Raw genomic sequence first — 14044 nt, forward strand, 5'->3', positions numbered from 1 at the left:
GGTACTTGTAACTAACTCCGAATGCTTTCCAAACTATTGTCCCTACCCCCGATTATAATGCGTAATTTTCATATGCATGAGCGATATCCATAAAACGAACCAACCAACCAAGCGGGGACAATAAAGCAGCAGCTTCCTATTTTATTCTTTTTTTTTCCAGAGGCACCCTACCGTCTCTGCTGAAGAAGCTGCCGGACATTAAAGCGGAACTGACGTTCCGCGACGGATCGTTGCAATGGCGGCCCACCCTCGAAGAAATCCGAGCGAAATTATACTCGGCGATCCGTCGATCGCTCTCGATCCCAATGAATTTCCGTGGCGTCGGTGACGCGGCTGACGCCCACTTCGGCGATTTGATTCAAAGAAGCGGCTATCTGTTCGGCGGCGTTTACAAACAGGCCGAGATCGCTCTGGCCGCTCTGGAAACGCTCAGAATGAAATGGCTGTATCTGGCGGCGCCAGCAAAAATCGACGCTGCTGAACGGTACAGATTGAACGATGTAAAAAAAAGAAATAGGGTAAACCAACCAGTGAATGATCGAATCGTTGAATTTAAAGACGTTTGAGAGTGATACTTGAATGTATTTATTTATAACAGCTGTTGCAATTACCTTTGTTTTTTTTTTTAAATTTTTATAAAAATAATTACTTATTCTTATTGTAATTTTGAAACTGTTATTTATGACGAACAAAACGTGTAAACGACCGGTAAATGACGGTTAGATTTCTGAAGCGTTTTTGTTAAGGATTGTACTTATTAATATTTGCTTATAACATTTAATAAACGCTTAATAATTTTTAAGTTTATAATTTACATTTCTTGTCTAATGGGCATTTATTGGTATGCAGTCAATTATTGGTTGGTTTACCTTAGCCTCGTTTAACGTGTCGAATCAATAGAAAAAGTGAGACGATGACACTGTTCAGCAAATTTTAACTATTTTTTATTTTACAACCTTTAATAGGCGTTTCTGATAGATATTAATGCACTGCGAGTGCTGAAAGAAATTGATGAGATCTATGCTGCAGTTCTCGATCAGTTTCTCGATTTATACTTTTCACCACCTGTCACCTTTACGTATTTTAATGACCTTTACGATTGATTATTTGTTCAAATACAAAGGTTGAAAGGACGATCGCCGCAGGAGTGGACAAGAGCATTCAAAGACGCCAAGCAATGGGCCCAAGAGGTCAGCGATACACTTTTTTACAAATTTTTTTACCAATCCCAAATTATACTAGTAAATACAGAATATTCATGCAAAACCAATCGATTCTTCCCGTTTCGATATAAAATTCCTTATTTGACAAATTTCCTTACATAATTACAAAATTCCAAACATCCTCAACCATGTCTGAAAGTCAATTTAATATTTTTAAACGAATCCCTACGCAGTCACAGCTATATAACATTGACCCAACCATATAATCAAAACAAACACGTTTTCTCAAAATAAGTTTTCTTCTTATCCCATCAAGTTTAGGGGATACCTCAATTAATCACATTCCATTAATCATCCCCTGTACATTCACTTCGCGCTACACGTTACACAAATCATACTTCGTACTAATTTCGTATATCCCTAAATTTAATATCAGGTTGGACGTTTACGAGGGAACGAGGTGAAAATCTGGTGCATCAGCGTGGACACGGCGACCACCAGGAACGATCTAGAGTCGGCATCGCGTCGTTACTGGGAACGTCTCTGCTCCGATTTAAGGGTGGAGGCATCGTCGAGGTTGGTCGCGATCGTGGAGTTCCTTTCGTCCGCCTCGAAGGAACTGGAACGTAGGCCCCGAAACGTGGAAGAAGTTGGATTGGCTAACGAGGCTCACGCGCGAATCGAGGCGCAATCGTCTGGCATGGCAGCAGAAATGGAAGCTGTCGCTGGATTGTCGAAAGTCTTAGCTGCGTGGACCAGCGAGAAACTTGAAGGTAATTCGACGAAATAGTATTTTTCTATCGAATTTACGTAATCGAATTACGAAATTGGACCAACTGATAGTGTGAATTAATTTAATCTGATCGTTGAATCTTTAAATTTCGATGAGGAGTGACTGGGTGTACTGCAACCCTGGTTTCAAAGAGTCTTGGAATGATTTCTCATCTGATGGAATCACGTAAGCTAGAAATTTTTGCGTATTTTGCTCAAAGAAAAAATCAATGTGTTTCAAAAAAGTACCTAGAGGTCCAAATGGATTTAGACACCGACAATTATGGGATCGCTACAGTCGCCTACATTTTGGGGTTCGATAGAAAATAGAAGACGTGTATTTGCAAAACAATTTCTTGTTATTCATCGGTTTTTTCTGCTCATTTGAGTAATGATGCAATATTTATACCCAAACGATCAAATAAACCCGATGGAGAACAAGAGATTGCTGCTAAACACATGTCTACTATTTTATATTGACCCAGAAAACACAGACGTTCCTAGTTACTCCATAATTGACAGTGTCTAGGATTATTTGTACCTCTACGTACTTCTTTGAAACTGATGATTGTTGAATTTGATCGGCAAAGAAATGATTCTCTTTAAAACCTGGATCGCAAATAAACCTAGGTCGTCGTGCATCGAGATTCAAGTGATCTTCAAGATCAGTTTAAACAATCGTCTTTCTCTCGACATTAAAAAATCTGTCGATCCAGGTGTCAGCGCAGCCTTTACCTCATGGCAAGACCTGGCCGAACGTCTTGAACGTCACAAGGCGGTGGTCGCTCGAGAACTAGAGGACGCGAAAGTGAATCTTCGTCACAGAGGCGTGGCGTTGCGAGATGAGATCGAGAGATGGCAAACGAAATGGTCCACCAAACCGGACATCCTGACCCTGGACTGGATCGTTTCGATGAAGGAAAGGTGGACGAATCTGAGGGAACAATTGGACGTTCTGAAGATCGACTGTCGACGGGTCGATTTGACTATCGACGAGATCTCGGAGGACAACGAGGAGAACATGAAGAAACTGGAGCTTCAGCTAGAAGTGGAAGAGTCTAATTGTCGGTTCCAAGCGGAATTTATAGAGGAACTGAAGAACCAAGAGGACGAGGAGTGGATGGTGGCGAGAAGAAGACTACCGAGGCTTCACGATTGGCTGGATTCATGGGAGAACCGGATACGGGTACAGTTGAAGGATCAAGGGAAAGATGAATCGTCGGATCAGAGGGACGGCCCGGAGATGAATACTTTTGTCGGGAAGAAAGTTCGTGAAATTCGAGCCGCCATCGAGTGGCTCCAGCTTCTACGGGGCGATGAGGTAGCTGAGGAACATTGGGCCGAACTGAGATCCCTTTTAAACTTGGTCGATGTCAGAAGCATCAGGGATATCACTCTGGGTCACCTGTTACGAACCGTGGATAAGATCGAGGAAAACTCGGAGAAGATAAAGGTAACGTTGAAATGGGTTCATAAAAATGTTTCTATAGATTACGAATTTTACAATGTGATAATGCTGATTGAAATGATACTAATAATGCTGTTCCAAAATATTGTTCGTCAACATAATATTTCTAGTTAATACTAATATTATTGGTTGAAAAACAGAAGCCGTAGGATTACTTTAACGGTCATCATTATGATTTTGCTTTTTTTCCTTTTCCCTAAGCAAAGAATCTAAAAATACTACCAATAAAGTACCAAGACACTAGAATGTCTACTTTCTACCAAGTTAATAGTAAGTTAGGTGTCATAAAAGGAAGGAGAATTAACGATCACACCGATACTACCACACTAAATGTAAACAATTCTAAAAAAAATGCCAAGTGTTCTTCCACTTCATGTGAAAAAATATAAATATTTAATTAAATATTCAATGATAAAATCTCTACTGATCGCGATACGTGGTTCACCCTGTATATGATTCAGGATATTACGAAAAGGGCGGCCGCCGAGAGTGGAATACGCCAGGGTCTGATGGAACTGGAGTCCTGGGAGGCATCGGCCAATTTTCACCTCCAGGAGTCGAAGGACAGCAGAAATTCCAATATTCTTCTCGTAGAAGATTATAGCAGTTTATTAACGCGAGCTGGTAAGTCGTGCTCACCTTTTATCGGCTGTAGAAACGAAATTTTACGGAGTGTGGAATGATTCACGGCGATGTTAATTGTTTAAATGAAAGGTGAACTGAGATTGTTGCTGGAGGGCGCGAAGGGTGCAGCGGGTTACGAAAGGTTCGCGGCGAGGGTTGCTCGATGCGAGAGCGGACTGTCCGAAGTGGAGGAGAAGATAAAGATTCTGAGCACTATTCAGAGGAAATGGGTTTACTTGGAGCCTGTATACGGGGGCGGAGCGGCGCCGAATGATACCGGCAGATGGTCGAGGGCCAACAAAGAATTCAGGTGATCGATCAAATTTCAGAAACATTGGTTTAAGATTATGTTAGGTGGTTGAGATAATTCTACTGCTGTGTTATCTCATTTGTGATTATGTTAAGTGTGGTTCTATGAAGTGGGTTTTGTTTACGTCTTTATAACAATGTTTATCATTTGTAATATTATTGAGAAACTAGAAGGTGTAGGCGGGTTTGTTTTGGTTTGATTGTGTTGTGAGTCCCCAATTGTGTGACTGTCTGGAGGGAATATTGTATTAGGTTCCAATTGTATTATTTTATCTCAGGGTATTACCATTTCTCTTTAATTGTATGAACCTACTTGTAGAAAATTTAAGGATACGACCCTTGAATAAGTGATTTTTTATAGTTCTAAGTAGTAGTGTATGTTTGTAAATTAATCATATAGGGGTCCTTTTTTAACTATACTTCGTAGATGGAGTAGAGGTGCTTGTTGCAAATGTTTGTAAATTATATTTTAAATGATTCTGATTGGGATATTCGTTCAGGTATTTGATGGGAGAAGTGTCTCGTGATCCGAGGGTGTCATCCTTGAGGAGACTTCCTCTGTCAGCCTTCACAAACTTGAAGGATCTCTTGGACAGGTGTCAGAGAAGCCTCGACGAATATTTAGAGGTTCGAAATAAAAAAAAATATACTGCACCCTTCACTTGTAAAATATTCGTACATTTATCAGACCGTGAATTTTATGCAAATATAAAAATAGCACAATGAAATACAGATGTAAAAAAATATATATAAATTAAATACCGCACTTTATTTTCATCTTAATAAATCCCTTTTCCGGTGAAACGAGTATTTCGTTACTTCTAGAAAACGAGAATCTTCATAAATATACGTAGAGTGTAATTGCTATTCACAATAATTTCCATATCACCAACGACAATTCACTAACAGTTACAGCATTGGAAATATTTCTCTCCATAGCTCCTAAATTTACGTAGTAGGCACAATATTGACTACAATACAATTCGTACCGAACTTATTTCGGCCAAGATACAGTAGGTCATCGATGAGTGTTCGAATGCTCCTCGGAACTGAGTGTTTAGGCGTGATCCCCACCACTGGTCGCTTGAGTGATTCCACCAATAATGGGGATGACCTCTGTACACTCAGTGTCGAGGAGCCTTCGAACACTCATCAAAGATTGACTGTAATAAGCTACAAATTTTTGTAACAAATATCTGCTCTAAGTTTCCTAGTCCTAATAACAAGAGAAGTAAGCAATAAATATCTCCAATCCTGTACGTTACAGTCAAAAACAAAAGTAAAGAACATTAAAACCTTCAGACTTCAATCTCTTAGTCAAAACCTAGGTGTCCACAGTCTGTTCACCGTTTCAGGAGAAACGATCGTCGTACCCTCGCCTCTATTTCCTAAGCGACGAGGATCTCCTCGAATTAGTGTCAGCGAACAGCCGGGGCTTGGAGGCTCATCTACCGAAACTCTATCAAGGCGTCGGATCGATAATAAAGAACGATAATGGTCTGACGGCCGTTGTATCGCCGGAAGGCGAGACGTTACAGTTATCGAGGCCCGTCGACCTACGGGAGCCATTACCGCGATGGCTGAACGATCTTGAGGAAGGAATGAAGGCAGCCCTTGGGCAGAGCTTAGAGAAATGCTTGGTCGACACAGCGCCAGATCCGTCCGCTTATCCGACTCAAGTAAAACGTACCAATTCTAGAGACAATCAGCTTCTGGGACTCTTCGATCAGTTTTTAACGATTACATTATTATAAAGATTTTACTGCTGGCGGAAAGGATTCGATTCACCGAACGATGCGAGACTGCAATAAAGGAGGGTCGTTCATCTTTAAAAAATCTCGTTGATTACCTGGAGACACAACGGGCTAGGTACAGGGGTCTCGAGGATTCCGGCGACAAACTGACCGCTTTGAAGGCTCGAGGGTTACTTCTCGATACCGTTCATCATCTCGAGATAGCTAGGAATCTTTTGAACGTCACCGTTCAGGGAGAAAGCACCGTTTGGACCTGGCGGAGACAGTTGAGGAGCTACAGAACTGTGAGGATTGCTTTTGAGCATAAAAATTCTTACTAGTTCGTTAAGAGAAATAATGAATTACTTATTGGTAGACTTCCTCGTAAACTATCAACGATAACAATTGAAGTACAAAGTATACGATAACCATCTATAACTATTATTTAAATAATGATTTCATTGACAGAACAAAGGACCGGTTTTCCGCTGCGCAGGCGCAGAATTTCCGTATCGGTTCGAGTATCAAGGGGCGGCGGTGGGTCTGGTACAGACGCCATTGACAGAGAGGTGCTTTCTGGCTTTCGCGCAGGCGATGAAGCTCGGCCTAGGCGGCAGCCCGACCGGGCCGGCCGGGACCGGGAAAACCGAAAGCGTCAAAGCACTCGGCGCTATTCTAGGCAGGCTCGTTTTAGTTTTCAATTGCGACGAAGGTAACGGTCCGAAATGTTTACGGACTTGAAATCGATTTCTACGACTCCGAGACCCCGCGACCGCCCACCCACCTTTTGTTTACACGCGACCGGGCGCCACCTTGCAGTTTCAATTAAACGTCGTCCCGCTGTTTGTACCGCAAATAGAAATTCGCTCTATCGTCAGTTACTCCCTGCGGCCGCAATAATAAGCGCTATTTATGTATTAGACCATCCTTTCTTCAATGTCAAAATTAGGGGGATTTGTCCTATTGGACACTTAAGATGTTCCTAAATATTTTATTTTCAGTTTACTCTGCATTAATTAGAAGTTAACAGTAATAAAAATCTAAGTGAAGGGACAAAATAACCATAATCATAATATTCAAACTAAATCAACATTCAACTTCGGTGTATGATCTTAAAGGGGACATTAAATGGCACCTAGTGTCGGACAGATGCAACAGTAGACGAAATTTTATTCAAGATCTTTTTTTGATGTAAGTCAGGTAGATTTCAAGGTCACTTGTATTTTTTTTTCTATATTCTTACACAGCGTAGAAAAAAAGAAACGAAATTCATCAACGTTAAGATAACAACACTTTTTCGACGGTTTATTCTAATTGAAAGTGACAGAAATGTTCAGGTTGTCTCGTTCACGTGATTCACCCTGCAAAATCGTTTCAATGAACACGACAGGAAGATATACTTGTTGAGACCGCGTGAATAGTGGATCATTTTTCGTTAATACAAAAAACTAGGCCATTATTGACTCAAAGACCTACCATAGGAGATAATAAACGACGACCTAATTAATAAATGAATGCAAATACCAGGAATGGACGCCGGTAGCATGAGACGAATCCTAGGTGGTCTAGCCCAAGCCGGTGCATGGGGTTGCTTCGACGAGTTCAATCGTCTGGAGGAGGAGACGCTCAGCGCGGTCGCGATGTTGGTTAGGCCACTTCAAGAGGCGGTTCGCGACGGTTCCACGACGGTCACGCTGGCCGATCAGAAAGTCAACCTCGATCCTCACTGTTGCGTGTTCATCACGATGAACCCGGCTGGGATCGAGTACGGCGGACGACGAAAGCTACCGGACTCGTTGGCCCGACTCTTCAGACCGGTCGGAATGGCTCATCCCGATCGATCGGATATCGTAAAGGCGTTGCTGGAATGCGCTGGATTTTTAGACGCTTCGACCCTCGCGAAACAACTCGTCGAAACCCTCGACATCGCGGAAATACTGCTGTCGAATCAACCCCATTACGATTGGGGCCTTAGGGCCCTTAGATCGGTCCTGGACGCGATTCCAATGAAAACTGAAATGGACGAAACTGGCAGGTTGTTTTCCTTTAATGATCTTTCTATTTATATCTACAGACAGAGATGGGCAAACTAATTATCTAGATAAAATGTTTCGAATAATTTGCACATAATTATATCATACACCGTTCACTTTTGGCATAGAATATATACTATCAATATTATCTTCTCTTAACCCATTAAGTCCGAAGCAATGAAATAAGGTGATTTTTACAATATAATTATTAATTATTTATAAAATTCTACAAGGAAGAATTTAAATGCTATCAAAAAAATTTTCGGATCAGGACTTTTGTACAATAGAATGTTGCGTTTATGCAACTTTAGGCAATTTTTTACTAAAGATTATAAATGAAGTTATATATTATTTTACAGAAATATAGAAAATGCATTATATTCTAAGTGAACAAAAAAATTCTAAGTGAAATGTTACGCTAACGCAACGTTGGGTTCTAATGGTTTTTTTCGTGAAATTCGGTTTAATAGATTAGTAGCCGCGATCAGGGCGTCGACATTACCGAAACTAACGGAAGAGGACACACTGAAGTTTCTCTCGCTATTGGAGGACGTTTTCCCTAACGTGAGCCCCTCGTCGTCCGGTTTCATCGAACGGCGTGATTTACAGGCCGTTCTGCTGCAGCTTTGCGCTGACCAAGAGCTGGCCAATGAGATTGCAAACAGATGCGTTCAATTGAACGACCAGCTGAAAAGCAGAACGGGCGTCGCGATCGTCGGACCCCCGGGTAGCGGGAAAACGACAATCAGGAAACTGCTGCGCGATGCCCTGACGAAAATTGGCGAGCCGGTCGTTGAGTTTCACGTTTATCCCGGCGCGATACCGAAGTCGAGGTTGCTGGGTCGTGTCGATCCCCAGACCAGGTACCGTATTGATAACACAGAATGAAAAGGACCATTCTGTGCGCCTGTTTGACCTTTTGCTTGGTTTTACTTCTTCTTATTTATTCAGGATTTATTTGAACTTTGGCTCGTAGACGTTTTTGTTATTTACTGCTGTTTTATTATTTTTATAAAAGTATGAAATGATAGGAACTTTCACATTTAGGTGTACTAATCCATCTAACTTTAATATCAGGTCATCCGATAAATAATGCGAATTTCCATTGACATTCGTAGAAGGTGAAAACCGTAATTAAAACTAATTAATCTTCTACCAGTATATATTTTACCACCAGTTTCCGATCATCTTGTATATGCAGTTTATTTTTTGGCCAAATGTAGTCTAATTTATGTAAATTTATCTGATACAATTATCTTTGTGATTTTATTAGATTTCTTTAGTTACGTTCGAACGAATAACTTTCAACAGGGAATGGAAAGAAGGCCTGTTATCGAGCGTCGTCGCGTCAGCCGGTGAATCAACGACCTGGATCATCCTTAATGGCGACGTTGAACCTGATTGGGCCGAAGCTCTGAACTCTGCCCTGGACGACAATAGATTACTGACTTTGCCTAACGGCGTGGGAGTGAAACTTAGCTCCGGAACGAAGTAAATTTCCAATATTTTTACTCAACTCGAGCCACTCTTCATTTTGTCCGAACACTCGCATAATTTTTCCAGTTTACGCCGATTAGGTACTTGCTAAACTTCAACGTCGCCATAATGTTCTATAAATTTGTTTCGCATACCCGAAATATGTACAATAAATGTTTTTTAATCAATTTCCCATTTACTTCGCCACTCTTTGCAAAAAGATTGCTAAAGAATAGTTTTTATTTTTGAGCATAAAAGTGGGTTAATTCGAGAAACTTTTAAAGTCAATACTAAGTCTTAAATATTTGTTTACTAAAATGGTTGTCTGTGAAACATTCATTTCTGTTTATTGTCAAACAGATTCATTTTCGAGACACACAAACTTGCCGGAGCGAGTCCAGCCACCGTTTCGCGATTAGGCGTTGTTCACTTAGGTTCAACGGTTCCCACGAGTCTGTTGGTATCCTCGAAACTAACGGAACTTCCGGAACCAGCGAAAGAGGTCGCGAGCTCACATCTTTGCCCGTGCATCGAGGAATGCTTGAAGATCAACGGGGAGGTCTCATCCGCTTCCGGTTTAATGGCGTCCGCGCTTTGCCATCTAAAGATCGCTCGAACTCACACTTCCGCTTCTTACGCTCTACTAGCTTCTCTGTGCAGTCAAATTGGAGAGGAAAGAGCCAGAGACGATTTGGCTCGCTCGATTTATCAATTCACTGACTGTTGGTAAGGCTTCTAATCATTTCGGGTGAACTTTCGAAAAGCACCCACACCCGATGACTCCGACCTTTACATATGTTATCAACAGAGTTGGGCAAAATGTAATCTAATTACAAAATCTAAATCGCAATTACAATGTAACTGCATTGTAATTACGAGACAATTACAGTTACATTATAATTTTTATTGTAAATTTGGTATAGTTAGTTACAATGTAATTGTAATTGTCTTGCAATTACTCTGCAATTACATTGTAACTGTGATTTCGGTATTGCAATTATAATTTGGGTTTTTTAATTAAGGTACAGTTTGCCTAACTCTGGTTATCAAGTAGTAACCTTCAAAAGGTTTAAACCGTCGATCATTGGTTACTAGAAAGTTATTAATAAATAACGATTGAGAAACGTATCGTAAATTTCTGAGAAATCTGAGTTTTCCAACCATTCAAAGTTCGTTAAAGACTGTTCAAGAAAAAAAGTCATTCGGAGTTGGTAGGAGACAGTTCAAGAAAAAGTCTTTCAGAGTTGGGTGGAGATACTTAGTAACTAAGGATAGGCAGCTTAAACGTTTCGAAGGTTACTCGGGAGACTGACCTTGATAATATATGTCAAGGTCAGTGTCATTGGGTGTGGTTGCTTTTCGGAATTTTATCCATCGTTTCTGTTGAAGTATTCCCACTTATTTCTTGTATTGTTCCGATAAATCCTTCGATATTCTTCATAAAACGGTGATAAATTTTCTATCAATTTTCTATTAATTGGGCATAACATTGGTCCTTGTATTTCCATTCGAAACCACACAGGTGTCCGAACCCACAGAAACCGTATTCCGTGGTGTATAATGAGCATACGGATCGATTGGAGGTAGTCGGCGATATAGATCAATCAGTGGACACAGAGGATGGTCCTGTTTCATTGTCAGGTACTGTTCAAGCTCATAATCAGCCTATGGTTATACAGGGTGTTCGACAACATGTGTCAAAGAAACTTTAAGGGGTGATTCTATATGCTCAATTAACAAGGGACATCATTTAAATGTAACACGACGATTTTTATGCCCATTAGTACAGAGGCAGTATTTTGAAAATTATTTATCATTAAAAATTATTAACGAATATCTATCGGTTCTTTCTACGTTATCTTTGGGGACACGGTCTTTTTACAGGCGCCATGAAGGGAGCTTTATCAACCGTTTTGCCATGGATCCAGAACAACCAACCGATAATGATAAGGGGTCCGGAGGGTTGCGGGAAGAGCACCCTAATATCCGTTATTCTTTCCACAATCAGAAGCAACGAGCACTCGACGCTGATAAAGGGATCGTCCCTTTACGGGGCTCAGGATTTGGTGACGAAACTGAAGAGGGGCTGCGTGCAATTGAACTCGTCCTCGCACGGTAGGACATACAAGCCGAGAAGCGGTTCGAGGGTTGTACTGATTCTCGAAGATTTACACCTTGCTTCGAAGGATTTACAGGTGATCCCACGTTACTTATTACTAGACCGTGGATTTTATGCGTTTGTAGCTTGTAGGACACTTCGAAATAAAATAGAAAAATAGACGAAAAACAGAATACACTAGAACGGATAATTATTTTGTAATGCAAGGTGTAATTTTCAAGTTTACCCAGTCACATCGTCCTTGATTCACAATCACTGCAATAATTTGTTTTTTTTTTTAATACTTACGCATATCAAAAAATATTTTTCAACACTTTCTTCTTGAATCGGCACTGAAGAAGGGATTATTTTTCACACTTCACAGTAAGTTACACAGCTCAAACAAGAATTTTAAACAACACTTTCTAGAATTTAGTTTTCTCCACCGTGCTGAATATCGTCGCTTGTATATCACTGGGTCTGTCAGAGCCCAACTTGCACTTCCGACGTTTATAACTCGGTAACGAAAAACGGACTGACACGGGTTAATAGTGAAAAACATGGCGACAGTCCTGAACTTCCCCCCCCCCCACGGTTGTACCACCTTCGTTTTACCTGGTCAGGTATAATATACATTCTACGAACGCCTGGTGTGTGTCTGACCCCGCGATGTACTTGAGGATTAAGAAAGAAAATCCTACCTTTGTCCTTGTTATGAATTAGTTTGTAACAAAAGTCATTTTGCATGAGAATCCGTGGTGTACTTATTATTAGGATGTTTAACATTAGATTTACCAACAATAAACGTATATCTATTTCTATCGGATCGATAAACATGACAAACTCTTGAAAAAATATATTCCATATAAATTTCATATTGTAATAAAAGCTTACAAAAGATCTCAGCAAATGCATTGTTATGATAATTTTACTGATCTCGTAGTTCTAGCGTTAATAAAGAACATCAGTGGTTAATAATTTTCGTTTTACTAAAATTTCGAATATAAGTAATAAACATTTTGTCGATCAATTTTGCAATAAATATCGCGTATTGTACTTTGTTTAGGAGTTGGTACGAGAGTTGTTGCAGGATGGAGGATTCCACGAAGAGGATCTGGAGTTCGCCAGAGTTCCATTGACCATCGTATGCACCGCTGATGCAACGACCAGATTGCATCCAAGATTGGAAGCAATTTTATCCACTCACTATCTACCGTCAGTATCTCTTCTTTTCAAACGTATCACGTTCACCAGAATATTATCACTTTTAAAAGAAGTAACTAGTAATTGTTTTATTCTACTTTAAAAAACATGTTTGTACTCATTTAGGGAAACGTAGTTGTCCTTCAAATGACAATTCAATTATTTTTTCTTCTAAACTAAAGAAACATTAAAAAATATATCATTTAACTTAATTAACACGATGTTAAAAATGGTGTCCATCATTTAGCAATACAGTCTCGTAAACGGTTAAGAAACGACTTCTTAGTTCTATTATGTATAAGGCAATCTAGCATAATATACCATAAAATAAATCTGTAGTAAATTAAAAGCCAACATAAATACCTTCGAAAGCATCATTAAAATTTCAGTAATAGTAAAATAATAAATCTGTAATCCGTCATTTTGATGGATTTGGTAGTTTTAGTGTTAAGCATGAAAACATTTTTTCGATGTTTTAACAATAGAACAATCTACCAAGTAAGCCGATCACGTTTCGTGATTCCACCCTGTATATTTTACCACTTTATTTATTAGATTTTGGAAATGGTATTGAAATTGAAGGTATCCAAGCGAGAAGGACATCGTCGCCGTTTTAGGATTGCATTTGAGAAGTTGCCTGAAAGGTGATCGGAACTTGATCGAATCCTGGATCGCGCAGATGGTACCCGCCATGCTGGAAGCATTCGAATTAATGGAAACTTCCCGTGGTTTGCCTGTCAAGTGGTCTCCGAAGGATTTGATCCTGTGGGCTGATAGTTTGACCTATTATCCCGTCCCGGAAAATGAAGGAAATATCACTCGTTGCTTGTTGGATGCTGGACGACGACTGTTTCATCCTAGGTATCGTTTTAAAAATCGAAATCACGGCCGGTGTAATGTTAAAATGACTTCGTCACTAGTGACAAACGAATTCCATGATATTAAAATATTGTTAATCATTAACCTTCTTAAATTTAAAATAGAAAATTTTAAACCCACGTAGATTTTTGTTTCTAACTGCTAAAACTATTCTAATATTTCATATTTTTCATTCGAAATAGGCACAATTTAAAAAATTAAAATAATTTGTTCTCTACAATTTAAGCATGGTTTCGTATATTTCAAGATCGTTTACCCTGATATTATCAATAGTTCTCTAAAAAAGA

At 39.9% G+C, this 14044-nt stretch overlaps 1 protein-coding gene across 1 annotated transcript in view; it reads left to right on the forward strand.

Annotated features, from left to right (window-relative positions):
- Positions 1 to 14044, forward strand: part of LOC107188216 (cytoplasmic dynein 2 heavy chain 1) — a 34166-nt gene that overhangs the window by 6134 nt on the left and 13988 nt on the right. The window contains exons 10-27 of the mRNA XM_015576472.1: positions 161 to 484; positions 1124 to 1190; positions 1600 to 1936; positions 2651 to 3387; positions 3864 to 4026; positions 4117 to 4336; positions 4836 to 4962; positions 5691 to 6014; positions 6092 to 6373; positions 6537 to 6780; positions 7596 to 8103; positions 8572 to 8964; positions 9413 to 9592; positions 9938 to 10303; positions 11100 to 11218; positions 11462 to 11772; positions 12742 to 12890; positions 13461 to 13739. Of these exons, the coding sequence (XP_015431958.1) occupies positions 161 to 484; positions 1124 to 1190; positions 1600 to 1936; positions 2651 to 3387; positions 3864 to 4026; positions 4117 to 4336; positions 4836 to 4962; positions 5691 to 6014; positions 6092 to 6373; positions 6537 to 6780; positions 7596 to 8103; positions 8572 to 8964; positions 9413 to 9592; positions 9938 to 10303; positions 11100 to 11218; positions 11462 to 11772; positions 12742 to 12890; positions 13461 to 13739 (5130 nt within the window). The remainder of the gene's footprint in view (positions 1 to 160; positions 485 to 1123; positions 1191 to 1599; positions 1937 to 2650; positions 3388 to 3863; positions 4027 to 4116; positions 4337 to 4835; positions 4963 to 5690; positions 6015 to 6091; positions 6374 to 6536; positions 6781 to 7595; positions 8104 to 8571; positions 8965 to 9412; positions 9593 to 9937; positions 10304 to 11099; positions 11219 to 11461; positions 11773 to 12741; positions 12891 to 13460; positions 13740 to 14044) is intronic.

Source organism: Dufourea novaeangliae, unplaced genomic scaffold (assembly GCF_001272555.1).
Source record: "Dufourea novaeangliae isolate 0120121106 unplaced genomic scaffold, ASM127255v1 scaffold118, whole genome shotgun sequence".
Taxonomy (NCBI): Eukaryota; Metazoa; Arthropoda; class Insecta; order Hymenoptera; family Halictidae; genus Dufourea; species Dufourea novaeangliae.